Source organism: Petaurus breviceps, unplaced genomic scaffold (assembly GCF_028583685.1).
Source record: "Petaurus breviceps papuanus isolate PSGF00001 unplaced genomic scaffold, PetGlider_PUasm1.0 220, whole genome shotgun sequence".
NCBI classification, from domain to species: Eukaryota; Metazoa; Chordata; class Mammalia; order Diprotodontia; family Petauridae; genus Petaurus; species Petaurus breviceps.
Window position 1 is genome coordinate 15,551,518 of NW_027185876.1, and position 22,271 is coordinate 15,573,788.

The 22,271-nt window shown below is 39.3% G+C and overlaps 1 protein-coding gene across 4 annotated transcripts in view; it reads right to left on the reverse strand.

Annotated features, from left to right (window-relative positions):
• Positions 1–2,648: 2,648 nt before the first annotated feature.
• The window catches only part of RGS5 (regulator of G protein signaling 5), a 145,502-nt gene continuing 125,879 nt past the window's right edge, over positions 2,649–22,271 (reverse strand). The window contains exons 6-7 of one of the 4 annotated variants that reach the window (XM_069094674.1): positions 15,404–15,489; positions 2,684–2,723 (exon numbers count right to left, since the gene is read on the reverse strand). In XM_069094674.1, the coding sequence (XP_068950775.1) occupies positions 2,699–2,723; positions 15,404–15,489 (111 nt within the window). In that variant the 3' untranslated portion in view covers positions 2,684–2,698. Of the gene's footprint in view, positions 2,724–4,421; positions 4,465–4,985; positions 5,011–15,403; positions 15,490–22,271 lie in introns of those variants that run through there. The other 3 variants (XM_069094673.1, XM_069094676.1, XM_069094677.1) reach the window with 3 other exon arrangements.

Here is a 22,271-nt window from a genome sequence, read left to right on the forward strand (position 1 = left end):
AGGGCAATTGGGGTTAAGTGACTTGCCCTAGATCACATAGGTAGTTTTTGTGTTAAGTGTCTGAGGCTGAATTTGAACTCAGGTCCTCCTGACTCCAGGGTTGGTACTCTATTCACTGCGCTACCTAGCTGCCCCCAGCTTTAACTTAAAAAAAAATTCTAATCACTTTGCAAGTCTTGTCATTTTCACTTCCTTAACTTCTATTGCATTCATCCCTCTTTTCTCCATTCATAGCACAATCTCCCTCATTCAGGTTCTCATGCCTCTTTCCTACAGTATGGCAACAATCTCGTAATGAATGTTCCAGTACCCAGTCCTCTCCAATCTACATTTTACACAGCTGTCAAATTAGTATTCCTGAAGAACAGCTCTAACCGTTTCACCCCCATGACAAGATATTTCCATGGCTTTCTGTTGCCTGTAGAACAAAAAAAAACCCTTCATTTGGTATTTGAAACCCATTGAGATCTGGCTTAAGAATATCTCTCCAGACTGATTGCATATACCTTCTATGTCCCAGGCACAGTGGACTACTTGGTGTTCCTCATGCACAACATCCAATTTCCTGTGTCTGTGGCTTGCCTAAAATGCTAAGCACGGTGCCTGGCACATAGTAGGTGCTTAATAAATATTTATTGATGGATTAATCTTATGCTTCACCTCCACCTCTAGGACCATCTAGTTTAAGTGTCAAGGGAAGGGAAGGAAGGGGAAAAAAAGGGAAAGGAGTTTAAAAGAGATGCCATCAAGGGAATTATGCTAAGTGTTGAGACAAAAAACGTCCCTGCCCTCAAGGAGTTTATAATCTAATAACTTTGATCCTGGAGATAATAGGGAACTATTGGAGTTCATTGTGCGGTGTGTGGGGGTGTGCATGCATGCATGTGTGTGTGTGTGTGTGTGTATGACATTATCAGACCATATATCATTTTGGTGACTAATATTGATTGCATTAGCCAGCTGGCCCAGTATAGCAGGCACTGATGATCAAGGTCTTGGATGTGAATGGCAGACATTCAATGCCCAGTAAACATATAAGAAGCCAGCTAGGTGGTGCAGTGGATAGAGAGCTGGTCTTGGAGACAGAAAGACCTGGGTTCAGATCTTACCTCAGGTGCGTGACCCTGGGCAGGTCACTAAACCCTATTTGCCTCAGGTTCCTCATCTCAGGTTCCATCATCATTCCTCATAAAAAGTTGGAGAAGGAAATGGCAAACCACTCCCATATCTGCACAAAGAAAACCCCAAATGGCATTAAATGCCTCACCAAAAAAAAATCCCAGAATAACTATATCTCCCTTCCCACCCCCTTTTTGCCAGAATCTGGGTGGAAGAGGCAGAGGGCCAGATGAACTCCTGTCTATTCCTTTCCAGAAATGCCTGCAGAGCTAGTTTCAAGTCTGGTCAACGAATAGGTCTGGTTACCCAGAACCATGGTAAAATTTATATTTTGACTAATACTATTTAGAATTTAGATATGCTTTATGGTTTGAGAAAATTGCTTTACAAATATTATCTCCCTCAGTCCTCACAATAACCCTGGGACATAGGTGCTATGCTACCCTCGGATTACAGGTAAGGAAACTGAACAGGTCTCAGTTAAGTGACTTGCCCAAGGTCATGCAACTAGTATCTGAGACTATATTTGAACTCAGGAAAATAAGCCTCTCTGACTCCAGATTGGACAGTCTACTGTGACACTATATAGTCAGTATGTACATTGTGTGTATTTGTGTGTATGTGTATACACACATATATGTACATAGCTTAACAGAGAGTTTCACTATATATGACACTTTATAGTATATATATATTACATATATGACAAAATGGATTTTGTATTTAATTTTCTACATAGTTTTTGCTTTTCTTAATAGACTATAAGTTCATTGAGGACAGCAAATTTTTCATTTTTATGTTAATTTTTTATATTTTTATTTTTGGATCTCCATTATCTGTCTATCACAGCATCTGTCTATCACACACATCATAAGTGCTTACTGAATTGAATTGTAAAAAGAACCACCTAGGCTTTCTCACCAAATTATACATGGATCCTCCCTGCCTGTGAGGGTTTGGTTGAGCAGAGACATTAAGAACTCCTCAGCCTAGATAGCCTTGGTTCTCTCCACCCCTAATTTACCCTTCCCAGTAATTGTTGGTAGTTAACAAATCCAACAAGTGCTAACCTGCCATATTGAAAGATGAGGGAGGGAATGGACCAAGTTGAGCTTGACCAAGGTCAGGCCAAGTATAAATCTAGGAATTATAGAATTTATAGCTAGAAGATCCTTAGAGGTCATCTAGACCATCCTTCTCCACTTACAGCTGAAGAAACAGGCCCAGAAACATTATACAATGTCTATGATATCTCATGGATAGTAACTATAGCAGAGTCAGGATTCAAATGCAGTTCTTCTGACACAAATCCCATGTCCTCTCCATTATACCCACGAGCTGACATATGTAACAGACCCAGACAGGTAAAGAAAAGTCGTGAACTGAGTCTGAGAACAAAATCCTGGAGGTGGAAGTGAAATCCCAAATGGAACAAGATTAGGAAAATATCAGATAGTAGGGAGCATGAAGCACGGGAGACCAAGTGTCTTGCTTGAGGAATCAGCCTGAGACAGCAGCAGACTTTGATGCCAGAAGCATGATAGCTATGCTTCATCCTCATGTAGCTGAATCCATGCAACTAGGAGACTGTACCGTTTAATGAACTGAAATGAGAAAAACAAATTAAGGCAGTTGAAAGAGAGACATTTTTAAATTAAGAAAAGAAATGGAATAAAGCACAAGTACTGGAGTAAAATAACAGGCTTTGGTCTATGTTTATGCACCATTCCATGGCACTCATGGTGCCAATTGACTGACCTTGCTGGCACCTGAAAACACTGATAATGTACTAGCAGAATCAGTATCCTAAGGATTTTGGAGAGCTAGAATATTTGGGTCTAATCTAGGATGCCAAAGTGCAATGGAGGTAAATGTGAAGTTTTTACTTAGGCTCAAAAGAATCAAATTCACAAGTTTAATACAGGGAAGATTTGAAAAAAAAGATTTGGCTCAAAATGGCATTATTTGGATGTCCCCAAAATGTCAATGCAATCTCATGCTCCATTAAGAGAGCTCTGGCTTCTGGAGACAAGGAGATAATTGGCCCACTGTACTCTGTTCCAGTCAGACCATATCTGGAGAACTATGTTGAATTCTGCATGTCACATTTTAGGAAGTGTATTGGTGAGCTAGAATGCATCCAAGAGGGAAGGCAAATAGGGTGGTGAAGGGGCTCTGTTTCATGCAATGTGAGTATCAGCTGAAGGAACTTGGAGTGTTTAACCTGAAGAAGAAGGTATCCAATAGGGTCTTCATAGCTGTCTTCAAGAATCTGAAGGGCTGTCATACAGTGGAAGGATTGGGCTTATTCTGCTAGAGCCCAGAGGGCAGATCTAGTAGCAAGGGTGGCAAATACAGACTTGAAGTCAGGAAACCTTCTTGACAATTAGAGAGGAACTGCCTGTATTAGGGGATAATGGAGTCTTTCTCACTGGACATCTTCCAACAAAGGCAAGATGACCACTTGTCATGTGTGATTTTTAAAATTATTTATTTTTAATCTATGGAATAAAACAAGCATTTCCATAACATAGTATAATAAAAAGATGTTTGCATATGAAATTGCAAATCAATTATGTAAAATTATATATATAGTTATATAAATCTCTTCTTTTTTCTTTTCCCCTCTTTTTTTTCTTCCCTTACTCCACCCCATCCTAGAGTTAGTATTTATTAGACACACACATATGTAAAAACATTCTATATATACTTCTATTCATCAGTTCTTTCTCTGGATATAGATAGTGTCTTCCTTCATATGTCTTTTGTTTAGTGGGGATTCTTTTTCAGTAATAGCCTGGACTCTGTGGTCACAAAAGTCCCTTCCAATGAGAAACTCTATGATTAGAATTCCCGGAGTCTCACCCATGCTACAGTTGTTTGACCTTTATATTTAGCTGAGCCAAATTTGCTAAGAAATGAATTGTCTTGATGTGGGAACCCTGTTTTCTGTTGGTGGAAGACTGGATTAGGGTCCTTTATGCTACAATAATTCTTTTTTTCTTTTTCATGTTCCTGAAATTTGTCATTTTCCATATTCCCTGAATCAATAGAATTTTTTGTATGTGTCATCATCACCACCACTTCCCTCTCCCCATTCCTCCAAAAAAAAAACCTGTTAGGTTAACTTTTTAGTTTATGTTATTTCTTTATTGATGGAAATAGAGGTTCAAAGGGAGCCAGGGTCATACATTTACTGTGGAAACTGCACGCAGTCAAAACTCAAAATGGAAACCAGAGGATTTATCCAGGATCCGGTCACGTTGCTTCCAGTTTTCCCTTATGAAGATGTCCAGCTATAATTGATGGCACTGGGGTTAAGTGGGAACAACTCCAAGGAAGGGTCTGGCCAAAACAACAGGATGTCCAAGTCAGTGCTGAACGAGACTGTGGGAATCGGGGATGACCTTAGAAAGCAGCTCTCTAGGGTTGACCTCAAGGGCATTACTTTGTCGGGGAAAAAAAAGGAAAAGCTTTGTACTTAGCTTCAAAATAAATAAATAAACAGATTTTGCTTGTAAAATTCCCAGCTCCTTCCTCTAAACCATCTGTCATTCTTTCTGGAGCCATTTTTCTCTCAGGACAGTATATCCATGATATTTTCTCTCAACAATGCCAAAGAATTGGAACGACAAATTCTGGTGTGGCCGGCCATCTTCAGTGTGGTGGCTACTCTTTGATGCTCAGCTCTGACCGCCATATGCAAAGCACTCTGCCTTTGGCGATCCTCTTAATGACGGTCTCTTTGACATGCTCACTCAAGATCAACAAAATGTCACCCATTTATCTATTTGAATTTTCACAGGAACTTTGAAGAAAGAGGTTTAAGTTGGATGATGGAGTAGATGAATCAGATGGAGATTCAAATGAGAATTCTTTCCTTACAATGACCTATCAAGCAGGAAGTATAATAATCATTCTATTTGAGAGGTGAGGAAATATAGGATCAGAGAAGTCAAATGACTTAATAAGGTCCCTTCTCCTCACATGGTCGAGTTTGTCAATGTCTTCTCTAAAATGTGTAGCTCAGAGTGGATCACAATACTCAGACTAGGATCTGACCAGGACAGAGCCATCACCTTCTGTGCTCTGGAAAGGGCAACTTTCCTCATGAATGCATTTTTTTTTTGGCTGCTCGGTCCATCTTTTGACTTATATTGATGTCACAACCCACTACGTGTGCAGCTTTTGCAAGTAAACGCTTATATGTCCATGTTGCTCCTTTGTTATTTATATGGTTGATTTTTTGAACTCATAGGGGGATATTTTACATCCCTATTGAATTTCATTGCATTAAATCTTATGCTCCAGCTTGTTTAGGGGAAACCAGAGCCAGCATTGTGGTAAACAGTGGGAAAATATATTCAAAACCTACGTGTTTCTACTCCCAAGAAGTTTATTTTCTAATGGAGAAGGACAACGTACAGAATGGGTTTAGAAAGCAGAGGAAGAGAGGTAAAAATAGGGGTTAGGTGGCAAAAGTGTGAGAGTCAGAGGAGGATTCAGGAGAGGAGAGAGCATGGATGGACTAGGCATTTTCTTCAATGGTAGTCCAATTGGAAGAGAAGACCCCAGGGTCTGAGGCATCTCCAGGGTGAGAAGGTTGCTAGGGAGGAGAAAGGAAAAGTCCAGAGAATCAGGAGTAGATCTAGGAGGAAAGTTTTGCTTTCTGATTGTCATACAGCATGTTAACTACCCCTATCAAACCACCTATATGTCCCCAACAAATTTAATAAGCATGCAATCTATCCTTCTGAGATATTGCTAAAATGTTAAATAATACATATTGAAGGACAGATTCCTGAGATACTCCACTAAATACGACCCTCTAAGTGAAGGATTCTTAATGTTTCGTGTGTGTGTGTGTGTGTGTGTGTGTGATGGATTCCTTCAGAAATCAGGTGAAATTTATGTCCCCCTTTTCAGAACGTTTTTAAATACACAAAATAAAATACCGAGAATTTAAAAGGAAGCCAAATATATTGAAACACTGTGATATAATCATAAATTATTTCTTAAAAACAAATTTACAGACCCGGATTAAGAACTCCTACTTTTGGGGGTGGCTAGGTGGCGCAGTGAGTAGAGTACCGGCCCTGGAGTCAGGAGGACCTGAGTTCAAATCCAGGCTCAGACACAACACAAAAACTAGCTCTGTGACCTTGGGCAAGTCACTTAACCCGAATTGCCCTCCAAAAAGCAAAAAAAAAAAAAAAAAGAACTCCTCTAAGTTAACACTGATCTTTCAATCATTCACTGTTCTGGGTTCATTAATTCAACCATATTCTGAATCTACCTAACTGTAGAGTCATACTCTCCACCATATCTATAAGCATATTTTGTGAGGGATTTGTTGAAATACCTTACTAAAATCTAGTGAAAACATGGTTACAACATCTCCATGACCTATCAGTCTAATAACTCCATTAAGAAAATAAATGAGGTCAGTTTGGTATGATGACTTATTAAATATAGGTTAAATTCCAAATTTAATAAATAATAAAATAAATGTATATTAAAATTTATAACATGATATAAATATGTATGCTTTAAAGTTTTACAAAACACTGTCTTTACAACTCTCTGAGATAAGTGTTATTAGCCCCATTTTACAGATTAGGAAAGTAAAGTAAGTCATTTATCGAAGGTTACACAGTTAATTGTGGAAGAGTCAGGCATACAAACATAGGACCTTTGGTACCAACACCTTTCCACTAAACCATTTTAAAGGGGCTGACTCGCGGCAGTTCACTTGTCTGGGGCACATCAGCTTTAGTGTTCTGAGAAAAGTAGTCTTTGAATGTTCTCAGAGTGTTGTTTCATATACTGATTCACATATGACAGGCTAGAGAAGTGTCAATTACCACTTACTATACAGAAGGAAAAGAAGTGGAGAGGATATTCTCTTTCCTCTATTGTTAGAAGGAAGGAATAAAATAATAGAAAGAAGGAAGAAGAGAAGGAGAAAGTAAAGGAGAGAGAAGAGCTGTTTCTTTGCATTGCCCACTGTTTGAGTGGAGATTAAAAATAATATTGCCAAACTAGCAAGGTTGGAAAGGCTTTTTTTGACAAGAATAGGACATAGGTCTTTTCCTTTCCTAAAAGAGGGTCACACTCCTTCAGCTGAAGGCATCATCTAAGTGTGAAGCTGACAGTGACAGATATTATAATTGCCATCAAGGAGAAAGCCCAGATGAGCAGAGGATGAGGTTTTAGTCCAGCATGGCGTGGATAAGATCAGCTTAGTCTTGGAAGCATTTCTTCACACAGAGGAAACCCCCATTAAACAACATTTTGGGGGACATTTAGAGAATATTGATGTCAACAGTTCCAGAATTACAAATTTCATTCACTACATTTATTCCCTATACATGTACCATTCTAACATCTGGCCTCCAAGTTTGTACCCATTCTCTCTGTGGACATGACTTGGTGTGAGAGTGCGGTTCAAGTTTATGGTTGGTATATTATGTAAATGTGTTCTTGCTTTATATTTTCATTAAATGTTTTGTTTAGTGCTAATTAACTGTCAGTAGATGGTCTTTTAATGGGAAATAACCAAATGAAGGTTCATGGGACAATTAGGTGGCCCAGTGGATAGTCAAATCAGCAAGTATTTATTAATGCTATGTGCCAGGCAGTGTGTTAAATGTTGGGGTATGTAGAAAGGCAAAATATAGTCTTTCCTCTCAAGGAGTTTACAGTAGAATGGGGAAGACAACATGTAAACAAGCATGATACATAAACAAGCTATATATATACACATACATATATGTACATACATAATCTACACATACATCTACACATGTGTAAATATATACATTATATATGTATATAATTGGAGATGGTCAACAAAGTAGAGGCATGAGTATTAAGGGACAAAACACTGTACTTGGAATCAGGAAGACCTGAATTCAAACCCAACCCCAGACATTTATTAGCTGTATCATCCTCGGTAAGTCACTTAACCTGTCTGTCTCAGTTTCCTCATCTGTAAAATAGGGATAATAAACCTACCTACCCACTGTTGTTATGAGGATCAAATAAAATAATATTTGTAAAGTGTTTCGCAAAGCTTAAAGTGCTATATAAATCATAATCATCATTATCATTTGCAGTAGATAGTAGGAATAATGATCCACAAGGATTACCTTTAGGATACTTAAAGTAATGAGGATAGCAACCTTCCTACTCTGGGAAAATCCCAAGCTATCAGCTTGGAGGCAAGTCAAAGGGTAACAAGCCACACACAGAGAAAGAAATGTGTCCCCAAAGGGGCAGTAGGTTGTTTGGGAGATATGGAAAGACCATGTAATGCATTGCACCAAGCAGGTACTGCACCTTCAAAAAAAGTGTGTAAATTGCTTTGTGGACCTGTCACTATATAAATGTTGACTCATCATCATCATCTTCATCCTCATCCCATGCTGCCTTGTGATTCTTGCTTTACTTTCAGAATGCTTACAAACCAATGCCTAAAATATTGAGCTCTAGAATTGTGCAAAGAACTGAAGACAAACTTATTAGCTTATAGTTTAAAGGATCCAACTTGAGATGCTCACAGTTGAGGAGTGGGAATCAAGATTATTAACATCAGCGTCTTCTCTGGGAAAGTATTTATGGAAACAGCTTGGGAAATTAAATCATGCAAAAGGGTGGAACATCCTTCTGAACCAATAATGTCCAGAAGATTTATGGGATAGGATGGGGAGAAAGTTAGAAGGGAGCTCTTTCCCTCCTCTCTATCTTTCTGCTCATGTTGTTTCTCTCTGCTTGGGTTCTGTCCCTTTTCTCTCTCCATCGATCATGGAATGATAGAATCTCAGAATCAGAAGGAGCCTTGGAATCCCTCTAATGATGAGTCCATCTCTCTCTCTCTCTCTCTCTCTCTCTCTCTCTCTCTCTCTCTCTCTATATATATATATATATATATATATATATATATATATATATATATATATATATATGTATGTATGTATATGTATGTATGTAAACATCCTTGTTTGGTGTTTACCCACCCTCTGTTTGAGAGTCTCCATGATGAGAAGATTCAGTCAGTCTGTTCCTCTTTGGGACAGGCTTGATTGTTCAGAAGTTTTTCCTTATATCTAACCTAATTTTTCTCTCTCATTCCTAGTCATGATTCCTTCTTCTGCTCTCTAATACAAGCTGAAGAAGGCTAATGCTATTTGATATGCAACCCCTCAAATATTTTAAGGACATGATATCACGTTTTCTTATTCAGAGAAACATCCTTAGTTCCGTCAACTGCTCCTCATATAGCTTGGTCTCAAATTCCTTTGCCATCTTTATTTACATCTGTGTCCTCTATCTTGCAGGTTCCTGATAATATGATGCTGAGAGCTGGATGTCATACTGTGTTCTGACAAAGGTAAGAGATAGCACAACTATCATCTCCTCACTCATTCTGGACACCATGAAGAACTCTCTCAGTGAGATCTTCTTCATAGTTCATGGCGTGACTCATTTTCCAAATGCCACCATTAGGCCTTTGGTGATCCCTTTAGCCTCTCCTGATATTTGAACCTAGATTGTTAGAGCTAGAAAGTACCTCTGCTTCCATCTAGGTCAGCCACTCAATCTTTCTTCTGTCTAAATTCTTTCAACACTTGAATCTATTACAGGAGTGTGTTGGCAAATTTTTAACAACTGGCACTTCAGTACAACTGGGCAGGTAGGTGGTGCAATGGATAGATTGCCAGACTTAGAGTCAGGAAGATTCTTTATGAGTTCAAATCCAGCCTCAGACCTGCACTACCTGTGTGACCCTGGGCAAGTCACTTACCCTTTTTTGCCCATTTCCTCATGTATAAAATGAGCTAGAGAAGAAAATGGCAAACCATTCCAGTATCTTTATGAGGAAAATCCCAATGGGGTCACAAAGAGTTGTACATGACTAAGAACAGCTGAACAACAACACTCTAGGAAAAAAATGCATATGACACATTTTAAAGTTTATTCTGTAACATTAACATGTTCTCGATCACTTTCTTAAGCCTAGACTATTAGCAAAACAATAAATCAAGCCCAAAACTTACAGCATTTGCTGATTTATGAGTAGTAAATGCTTACACTGATATTTTTAACAATTGGTTCTCATGAGCTATTTGAGATGGTTCCAGCACATGCTTGAGTTTGTACCACAAAATGTATTAATTAACTACATAATGTCATGTATGGTCCTTTAATGCATTTCTGTTCCTTATTTCCTCTGTTAGACTATAAACCCCTTGAGGGCAGGTATTACATCTTCCATTCCTTCTATAACTTTCAATATGAAAGACAAACTCAAAATTCGACAAGACGTTGAGTAGCAGTGGGTGCTCTGATAATACTTATTGAGTAGACAGTGGAATCTGGTACTACAAGAGTGTCATTACACATGCCTTTATCTATGCAGATACCCTGTTATCCAGGGTATGGTGCAGGGAAATCTCACAACTACAGAATTCTGAGTTCATGATTCTGAATAGGGTCTAGAGAAAAATATGATATAGGAGGGGAGATGCTGGCTCTGGATTCAGACCTCCAGCATTTACTACCTGTGTGAGCTTGGGCAAGTCTCTTGAAGTACCTCTTTGAATCTCAATTTCTTCATCTTCAAAAAAAGAGGATTGGACTAGATGTCTTCTTGAGCCCCTTCCAGATCTAGGTCAATGATCCTGTTAGCTTATTTTTTTCCTTTCCCCCACTGCATTAAGCTTGAAGTCTTACACATATCTAGTGCTCAATGAATACATGTTGGGTAGATGAATAAAGAAACACATGGTGTTGGTAATTTAGTTACAAATGAATGCTGTGGGGGGGGAGGGAATTTTCCTGAAAGTTAGGAAAATTAGAGAAACAAAAATGTACAAGTTAGAAAGTGAATAAAGATAATATATATTGAATAAGAAATATTATGGGAAGGAAAGTATGAGGCAGTCATTTGCTGTTCAAATAAGCCCACTGACTTCCAAATTAAACAAACACATTAAAAAGACCAAACAGTGGACTGAGATTACTGGGGTTGCTGGGATTGCCTAATTACTGCAGAATGGTCTGTAAAGACCACAGACCATTAGAAAAACAAATGGCCCAATTAAAAGAAAAAAACACAGCAGGTGAAAGAATCTCCCATGCTTTCAAATTCTCTTTTCTCAATAGTCTAAAAATTGTGCAAAACCCTGGATTTTGGGTTTTTGTGAACTGGATTCAATGTTGGAGGCTTCCTTATGAAATCATACCTCTTTAGGTCATATCTAGCTCATATAGACAGTAGCTAAATAAAAGGGTCCCTACCTCCTGTGCAAGCTTGCAAGGTGACAATGAATATTAGGCACAGGAAGTGCAGTCTTTATTTCAACCCACCAAAAAAATGAGAATACATATAAAGGTTTCAAAGTAGGACTATGAGTGCCACCTTTTCCCCAGGGCCTCTACCTAGTCCCTAAGACTCATATACCACTCTCTGATTTGGACTTTGCTTAGAAGCTGTGATAGTAATGGCAATTAAAGATTCCCCTGTATTGGCTTGGTTTTCAAATTGATTGTGTTAAAACCCAGAGTTTGTTAATCCCACCTGTGGGATGGGCTTGTTGATGTGAAAAGAAAGTCCTGAGCTGGGAGGAGCTGGTGAGGTAGATTTGGAGAGACACAAGAGAGAGGCGGAAGATTTTTTTGGAAGCAGCACCTCGTGGAGAGAGAGAGACTAACCCCCTGAGCTGCCAAGGACTGAGGAGACATGGCTGTTTTGCTGGTACTTTGTCTGTCTGTTTTGATGTTATTTTGCCAGATTTGTCCACTGGTGAAAGACAGTCCTTTTGTTGAAGAAGTCCTGGAACCTGGCTGTTCGCTAAGAAGCCCTGAGACTGTCCTGCAGACAGAGAGTGAATACTGCCCACTGGTGAGGGACAGTACTGTTGTTGCAGGGGTCTGGAGACTGTCCTGCAGACAGAGTGAATACTGTCCACTGGTGAAGGACAGTGCTGTTGTTGCAGGGGTCTGGGAGCCTTTCTGTTGGTTCAGAAGCCCTGAAGAAGGATTTTCTTGTTGTATGTTTACAGAAATCCTGGGAGAGGGCTTTGCTAATGTGTTCAGGGGTTCTAGGACTGTTCTACAGACAGAGGATGAATTCATGAAGGGACTGGCAATGTATCTTATGGCCTTGCTAAGCCTTGTCTCCCCAGGAACTAAGATTGCTGAGAACTTGCCTCTTGTCAAGATGAAGAAAAGACCTCCATTTGGGTATTAAGTGCTGTGTTTAAACTTGATGTAACTCTGGGGTAGATTCAATTGTGATCCAGTTGTGGGGAACTTTTGACCTTATGTTTGGAAACTAATCTCCATTTGAGAAGAGGGGCTTTGTGGTGGACTTAATTAAGGTATAGCCTAGGGGTGGAGTAGTATTTAGAACAGAGACTTTGTAATTGATTGAATGATTGGAGGGTCCTGGGGTGGGGTTGTACTTGGAGATTATTTAATCACACTTAGTAAATGCTGTATTTTGAATGACGTCATGTTTTAATCTTCTCTGTTCTTGGTTTGTCACTGAATAAAATAGAGAGCACCTATGCTGGTATTTTGAACCTGGGAAGTTGCCTTCTTTTGGCATTATATTACAGAAGCAAAATGAACTTGGGGTTTCTAGAAAGGTTATCCTTTTCCCATCACACTTGAACAGTCAAGGAAATTCATGATAATAGTAGTGTGAGAAGTCCACATCTTTTACTCTCCCATGGCATGGCATTTGTCCCTTGCTTATATTCCAGCTCTGAGAGCAAATATATATTATCCTTTTCTCCAAGGAGGAAGATGCTTCTCATGGACCTCCATTCTCTCTTCAGGATGATGGAACCTGGGACTTTCAAACTTGGGCTTTCTATAGAGGTAATCCCAAATCTGACATAGCTCAGGAAATCTCCTTGCTCTGCTCAGGGGTATAAGGGTAGCAAGTGGTGCTCCCACCACTTTGCCATATCCACCATCTGTCAGGCTGAGAGGTTACACCACTTTCTCTCCAAATCTGAGGTGCAGGACCTCAGGTCAGACTGCATGGGTGGGAACATCTGCCCCTACACTCCATAGGACCTAGATCTCCCATTAGCTTTGCTGCTCTCTGATCTGTCCTCTGAAAACAACAGTATGATATTAAGTATTGCCCAAATCGTGTGTGTAGTCCTCAGATGAAGCACTGGCTTTTAGGAGGTGATGTAACACCATGGAAAAACCAAATTAGACTTTTAGTAACTAGGAACCAGTCTTGACTCCAACCTCTGACACTTCCTACCTGCATGACCTTCAACAAGTCACATCTCTAAGGCTCAGTTTCCTCATCTATAAAATGGGGATAATAATGCTTCCATTACCCACTTCTTAACAGATAGGTGATATAACTCAATAAACACTTACTAAGTATCTAAAAAGGTTAAGGCATTATGTTAATCTCTAAAGACACAAATAAAATAGTCCCTGCCCTTGAGGAGCTTACATTCTACTGAGAGATAGAATGAATACAACTGATATGAGTAGAAATGAGTCGGGAAAGTCTATCAACAACTAGGGGTGGGGTAAGAGAGACCTTACAAAGGACATGACGAAGGAGCATATTCTATACACGGGGGAAATTTAGCTTGAATTAACAGACAAAGGAGATGCAGTATGGAGCCTGGAGAATAGCTAAGTAACTCAGTTTGACTAGGCTTAGAATTGTGAATGGAAATCAGATGAAATAAGGTTGGCAATATAGGCTGTAGTCACATTCTAGAGGACAATACATGGCAGGCTAAGGTTTTTTATGTCACTTGTCATATGGATAGCAGAGAACCAGCCAATATCATTGAATAAGAGGGCAATGTGGCCACATCTGTGGCCCAGGAAGATTGTTGCCTGCTTTGTGGAAGAATGACTAGAAGCAGAGTCAAATTAAGAATGGTTCGTGTGAGAGATGCTGGAAGCCTCAACTGTGATGGTGATGAGAATAGAGAAGGGCGTAGGTATGATATGCATGGTGAAGGAAGGATCAATTTGATTTGGAAACTGATTGAATTAGGTGGGGGTAAGGGGTAAGGGAAGCACTGGATTCCAAGTCCTTTCTAGACATTATCTCATTTGATCTCTATGTTGTTCAGTCTTTTCAGTTGTGTCTGACTCTCTGTGATCCGATTTGGCATATTCTTGGCAAAGATACTGGAGTGGTTGACCAATTCCTCCTCCAGTTTATTTTACAGATGAAGTGAATAGGGTTAAGTGACTTACCCAGGGTTCCACAGCTAATGTCTAAGACTGAATTTGAATTCAGTGTTACCCTCAAGAAAAACAGCAAATTACAGAGAATGGACTAGTTAAAGGGAAGGAAAATGAATTCTCTCTTGGATATTTTTGAGCTTGACTTGTTTATGGAACGTGAAGAATGAGCTACCCAATAGTAGTTGGCTTGTGACTAGAGTTCTGGAGAGGTACTAGGGCTAGAGACATAAATTTGGGAGTCATTTGCATAGAGATGATAGTTGAACTCCTGGGAACTGATAAGTTCTCAAGAAGAAATGTAGAACGAAAAGGCCCATAATAGAGTCCCATGGGACAAATATACCAGGGGAGGGAGTAGTAAAAAATGTATAGCAAGGGAGACCAAGAAGGAGTGGTCAAACATGAAGCAAGAAGAAGAGGAAGGAGAAAGAAGAGGGGGGGGGGGGGTACTGACATTATCAAAACCTGGAAAGAAGTTGATGAAGCTATGGAAATCAGATTTCACATGAGATTACTGGTCACCTTAAATTCAGCAATCTCATTGAGAAGCCACAAGGGTTTGGAAAGTGAATAGGTGATGAGGAAGGAGAGGTAGCAAGAGTAGGCAGCTGTCACTAAGAATTTGACTTTGCCTGGGAAATGAAAAGAGTTACAGGATGACCACTTGAAGGGTTAAAGTCAAGGTCAAAAGGAAGATTTTTAAGGGCCACGAGATCGGGAGATAGTAAAAAACAAGAGAAATAGAGGGAATAATCAAAAGGAAATGTTCCTGGAATGGTGGAGAAAGGATGGATTAAGGGAAAAGGTCATAGATCTGGTCTTCTCAAAAAGAAGAATCACTTATTCCTCAGAGACAGAAGTAAAGGTGAAAATAGGCAAGGATAGAGGGGGTTTAAGACATATGGAGTAGAGAAGAAGAGGAAACCGATGGCCTCAATTTTTTTTTCATAAACTAGGAGGCCATATGATTTGCTAAAGGACGGGAGCAAGGTTTTAAGAGACTGTAATTTCCTTGAGCGTAGGGGTTCTAGCTTACCCTTCTTTATGTTCTTCATTGTACCTCACATAGAGTGGTACCCAACAGATGTGTGCCAAAGTGGGTTTGCTGCTTTCTGGAATTATCTATGCATCCGAGGAAAAGAGAGAGAAAAAAACTTTTTTTAAAGTGCTGACATTAGTGTTGGGCTCACATCCCAATACTCTCTTTAAGAACAGACTTGACAAATATTTGCAAAGTGTGGGAAAAGTGATTTATCAACCCCATTGCTAAAAGTCAACAGGCTTTACTGAAATGAACCACTGATTCTGAGCTGGTCCAGCTGTGGCTGCCTTCTCTTGATAAATACTGGGCTATCATGGGTAAAAAGTTAGCTGAACTGAATTCACAAGTGCCTAATCATTTCCAAATAGCAATTCCAAATGGCATCTTCTTTCTGTCCCTTCCCAAATGAATTTGATCCCATAATACACATTGAAGAACAGTAAACTCAGAAAGATGGTGAGAGATAAAAAAAAAAGCCCTCCAAGATCATTTAATCTGGAAGTGTCAGTCATGACATCTGTGACTGGCTACAGCTTCTGACACTCTCAAGTGTGACCTAAACCAAATTAAAATGTAATTGGGAAATATTTTTAAAAATAAATACAAATACAATAAATAGATAAAATTATGTTTTAAAAATAAGTCAACATGCAACCTGAAAGGATCCCCAAGTTGAATTAGTGGTTGCTATTTCTATTTGAATTTGACATCCCTGGTCCAGTTCATCCTCCTCATTTTACAGATGAGGAAATGTCCCACCCCCCAAATTAATTCATGTCTTTGACTTTCTAGTATCATGTTCCTCCCCATATATCATATTTCCTTTTTATAAAGGCTCCTTTACAATCCATGATCCTGAAGGCCTGAATTTACCACTGCTGAAGTCTGGGGCAGCGTAGGGTGCAATCCTCTCTTTAGTTCTAAGTTCCATTGGCCAATGTTGGGTCTGTAGTGACAACAGATTAGGAGAGTGCTGTCATGTTTAAGGCATAGGAGGGAGGTGGAAGAAAGAAAGAAGCAAAAGAAAAGCAAGAAAATTGGAGACAACTAAGGGAAGAGACATGGAATTTCAGAGTTGCACTAGATTTCAGAGGCAATCTAGTCCAATCTGGTCTACAAGACCCCCAGAAAAGGGCCATTCAAGAAAAAGCGAAGGGGACAAGTGGAAGGGGACAAGGAGACAACCTGACTCATGTCTCATGTGTTTCTTTCTGGATGCCAAGCATTTTCTAGACATTAACTTATTTGATCTCATCATTGTTGTTGAATCTTTTTAGTCATGTCTGCCTCTATGATCCCAATTGGAGTTTTCTTGGCAAAGATACTAGAGTATTTTGCCATTTCCTTCTCCAGTTCATTTGACATATGAGGTAAACAGGGTTAATTGATTTCCCCAGGGTCACACAGCTAATGTCGAAGGCTGAATTTGAATTCAGGTCTTCCTGACTCCAGGCCTGGTGCTTGCTGTGCCCCTTAGCTGTGCTATTTGATCTCTACTCTGTGACAGAGCATAAATATTCCTCTCTCCATTTTTTTCAAAGACACTAAATGATTAGCTCAAGGTAAAACACCTAGGAGTTATGAGGCGAGAGCTCCCTAGGTTACACATGTATGTGGAGCTACAAATTTAACATGACCATATTAAAATGAACAAAAATCAGATTGTAAGTGCAGTGTTTTCTTCAAAGATGCCAGGCCTAGGGAGGAGGCTGGTTACTTTTCAGGTAATTAAACATATGACTGAGAAAGCAAAATTTAACACTTCAGGTGAATATTGTGAAAGGAAACTGGGGAAAAGGAAGGAATGGAAGTAAAGAGAAAAAGAATGATGAGACAATATATTAAAGTGTCTGGCAAGCAGATAAAGTGTTTCTTAGAGGAGACATTAGATTATTGAGAACCTAAATTAACAAAGCAGAAAAAGAGCATTAAAGAGCTGAATATGGAATTTCAAAAATTAGAAAATCAATTAATAAATAATCCCCCAAAGAGTGTAAAGGAGGAAATCTTGAAAATTAGAGGAAGAGGTATATTATACATTTTCTTTTAAATAGATGAGTAATAAAACTAAAAGCTGTTCCTTGAAAAAACTAAGAAAATCAAAAACCATTTAGCTAACCTTATTAATAAGAGGGAAGAAAATGATACTGGTAAAATTAAAAAATGAATCACAACAGAGAAGGCAAAAGAAATGATTCGATCTGCTATAAGTTGTGTTCCCACAAAAATACAAAACAGTTAAATGAAAATAATACCAACTTAAGACTGTATGACTCTGGAGGAAGAAAACCTGTCTTCAAGATTCAACTTTCTCAGACACTTGATTCCTGTGTTTCCTTGGGTAAGAGATTTAATCTTACTGGGTTACAGTTTCTTCATCGATAAAATTGGGAGGATGGACTAGATGGTTTAGTGGATAGTGTGCTAGACCTGGATTCAAGAAGACCTGAATTCAAATCTGTACTCTGACACTTTCTAGTTGTGTGCTTCTGGGGAAGTCACTTAACCTTGCTTGCTTCAGTTTCTTAATTTGTAAAATGAATTAGACAAGGAAATGGCAAACCACTCCAAACCACTTTGCCAGGAAAGTCCCAGATGGGGTCACAAAGAGTCAGACATAACTGAAAAACCACTGAACAATATAACACTAGATAGTTATCTGAGGGGTACCTGATGGATCTGGAAATACCTTTCATCTTGGGATGTATGAACCTAGGAACCAGCTATAAAAGCAAAAAAAAAACTCTGGGTGGATTTACTAGGTTGGTCAAAAACTTCTGAGAAATTATTTTATAAAAACTGGAGTGAATGAGAACAGGAAATATTTTCTCATTGCTTGAGGAAACTTGGTGCAACCCTGTGAGGTTTATGGAAAATAGCAAGCTGATTGAAAACTTGAGGGTGTCTGGCAGCTTAGTGATGGAAGCCATCCAACCTATCCTCTGAAAAGAAGGTGCTAGAGGAAGAGAAGATGAGGAGCCCTGGCCCTGGTCCCTGTCTCTTCCCTCCCTTGACTGGAGGAATATCTTGTGAACTTCAGAGGATTTTGTACTTTCCATTGGCATCCTTCTTCTAGCAAGGTCTTCAGAATAGTTGGCATATCACCCACATTGGGAGCCAAGGATAAACCAGTAACATGGGGAAAGGCAACTTCAAGGTTCTACAAAGATCTTAGCAGGAAAGTTACGACATGTCTAAGGGGATCATCCTTCAGACTTCAGCTAAAGGATTCCAGGAACCGTTTTATCTGACAAGAAAATGCTGGGGAAAATGGAAAGCAGTTTGGCAGAAATCCGGTTTACAACAACATCTTACCTCATGCACAAGCTCAAAATGAACTTGGCATAAATTTTAAAGTTTATACAAAAAATAATCAGAAGAGGATCAGATCAGATGTTTTTCCTAACAATGGCCAAGGGGAGAAATTTTATCATGACTAAAAAAAGAAGGGAAGTTATTGATTGCTAAAAATCTTTGCATTCATTATGCTTAATATCTTTAATAGTTTCACATAATTACACATGCATAACCTATATCTGATTGTTTACCATTTGGGGGGGTAGAATTCAGAACTCAAAAATAAATTAAAATGTTAAAAACATTTAAAATATGTATCTTTAATAATTACTACCCATAACTTAATAATTATCTTTAATAACAATCTTTAATAATAATAATGACTCTTTTCAATAGTCCAAAATACAGCTACTCAGGCAATACAAATGAATAAGGGCAAAAGCTATTCCCTAGTGTATAAGGATAAGAACAAATATTCCCCTTCCCCAAATGTGAACTAATAACTGACATAGAAAAGACTGCTCTAAATCACTATTAAGAAAAGGAATATTTTTAGATCTCAGTTTCTACCTCACATCCAGCAAATTGGCCAAGACAACGAAAAATAGGCATTGTCCAAGTTAGAGTGACTGTGGATGGACAGGCCCACTTCTACTCTGTTGCTTGGTCTATAAAATTGGTTGAATGGTTCTGGGAAGTAATTTGGAATTATGCTAAGAAAATGGTTACAATTTCCATACCTTTTGACCTACAGATCAAACTGTTGGGCACAGAGGTCAATGGAAAAAAGAAATGTCCCATAATACACCAAAATATTTACAGCAACATTTTTTTTTTGCCACACCAAAGAACTGAAAACAAAGCAGATGCCAATTGTTGGGGAATGAATAAGGAAATTTTTTTTCTAGCACAAGGCATCCCAAAAGTCTTAGTGCGGTTTTAAGCTTAAAACAGCACTAAGATTGTTGGTACAACCTGCCCCTGAATATAGACTAATTACTCCTCTGTAAGAACATCCACCACTGGGATCTCCATGACCATCCTCCCTGAAAACTCTTATTACCACTGTCTTCATACATCTTTCCCCTCCCAGATAACTCCCTTATTCAGAAATCACATATTCCTTTCCTTTCCATCGTCCTTCCTGGAAGTCTATCAAATGTCAGTGAGTCACTGCCAAGCAGTTAGAACAGACTGATGCTCCTGCCAAGTACGTGCCACCCAGACGGTTCCTTGGATCCTTCTTGTCATGGTAAATCTTTGATATAATGTTAATGCTGGATCTTGTGTTGCAACCTTCCCATTTAAGAAATGAGGAAGGGTTCCAGAGAGGGAAAGTAAGAGAATTTTTTCTTAGAAACTAGAGTCAGTTCATCTAAAAGTAAGGTAATGGGCATTTATTAGGCTTTAAATATGCACCCAGTACCATTGGCTCCACATTTGATACACACTGGTTAGGTGCCATGCTGGGGCCATCTAATTAGTACAGGGTTAGCAAAAGTAATCATTTCAGATAGAAAGCTACTTTCCTCTATCTCTCCTTTCTTTCATAGCCAAGATCCTGTGTTGAAGAGGAGGCTTGTTGATTAGTTATGGAGTCATTCAAAAGGCCAGCCATCTTCGGTCACTCTTTCTTTGCCTCAACACTCTTGGTCTCATTAGGTGACTCCTTTGCTCCTGGCAACTGGTGAAGGGATTAAAATTCAATGGCCTTGTAAATCTAAAAGGCTGGGAGCACGTTTTAGAATGCTGATATTCCAGAATCCAAGTTTTTAGTTAGTACAGTGTTGATGCCCCAAAGAACAAGAAGTAAGCTTTAGGACTCCAGTCCAATGATACCTAAAACGAGAACACAATTGGTACAGATGTTGCCTTTTGTCATGAATTTCGTTAAACCAGTGCTATGTGGGAACTGAAGTAAATCTGGAGCCTATTCTCCCCAGAAATTGAGGTAATACAGGGAAGATTATGCCTTTGAACTGTGGGGAAATATGTGTATGACTGATCTCGATATATCGGTAAAGCAAATATCCCTTTGTAAAAAGCTCATTGGCTAAGTGGAACTGGGGGGACACTGTCCCCCTAATAGTGGGGGGAACACAGCTGATGAGAGCTTATGACAATGACAGTAGAGAAAAGAAACATACCTGCAAACTTCTCATGGTGGCCTAAAGCCCTAAGGAGTAGGTATAGCAGCCAATAGAAGGCTCTAGGAGAATGAGTTAGAACATATTGCTATACTTGGATTGGATTGAATTAGATTAGAAGTTACCAGGATGATCTGCAAGAGATTCCTTTCCCTTTGAGCTATTGTCCTGGGATCTTTTGTCTTTCTCTCTGCAGCCCCCAAATAAGGGTGCCTCTCTTGGTTCTTACTTTGGGTTAAAAAAAATCCATGATAGGGTTCTGGTGGATTGACACAGGACATGAAGAATGAATGATAGAGTAAAAAAGCCTTTATTAAGTGCTTACTATGTGTCAAAAGCTGGAATACGAGTACAAATGCAGAGATAGATCTATGAAATTACATTCTGATAAAGGGGACAGCATAGATAGGAAAGTGGTGATATAGGAAGGTTGTTTTAATCTGGAAAGTCATAGCAGTATTGAACAGAAAATTGGGCAGAGCAGCCAGGTAGCACAGCGAGTAAGAGCACTGGCTCCAGTGTTGGGATGACCTGGGGATTGAATCTGGGCTCAGACACTTAGCACCCACCCAGAAACACCTGGGCATGTAACCTTGAGCAAGTTACTTAAGCCCAATTGCTTAGGGGTGGCCAGGTGGCTCAGTGAGTAAGAGCACCGGCCCCAGTGTCAGGATGATCTGGGAATCAAATCCGGGCTTGGATACTTAGCACCACACCCAGAAATAACTGGCAGTGTAACCTTGAGCAAGTTACTTAACCCCAATTGCTTTAAAAAAAAAAAAGAATAATTGGGCAGCTCATCTACATGACTTTGAGAGGCACTGGTTGTTGTAAGTTGATTATAGTTCTCAGAGCAAGAGGTAGAAAGGTGGCAGTATTATGTGCAAGGCAACAAGGAGGGAAAAGGTAGCAGGGATTTCTGGTCCCAGAGAGTAGAGAGTTAAGTGGTTTAGCTATATGCTCTCCAGTGGTCCACTTTGGAGGGTGGAGTAGGAGTTACAAAGTGAAAAATGTCAAGGGTACAGTATAGAGGCTAGGAACTGAATGCACTACTGCTCATATTTATTGAATAAAGATATTGGCTAAGCTGGTGGTGCTCAATGCTGAATATGAAGTCAGGAAGACCTGAGTTCAAATCTTACCCTGAAAATTTACTAGCTTTATGACCCTAGACAAATCACTTAACCTCTTTTGGTCTAAGTTTCCTCATCTGTTAAATGTTGATAATAATACCTGAACTACCAGTGTCATAGAATGCTGTAAGGAAAGATTTTTGTCAACTGTTACATGCTATATAAACGTAAATTGTTACATATACCAGGTTTCTGTGCAAATTGTAGGCTGAGTATTTTAAGTCTGATCCCATGCTAAATGGGGGAAAATAGGATGCAGAACAAATTTAGAGCTCTCTCCACCCC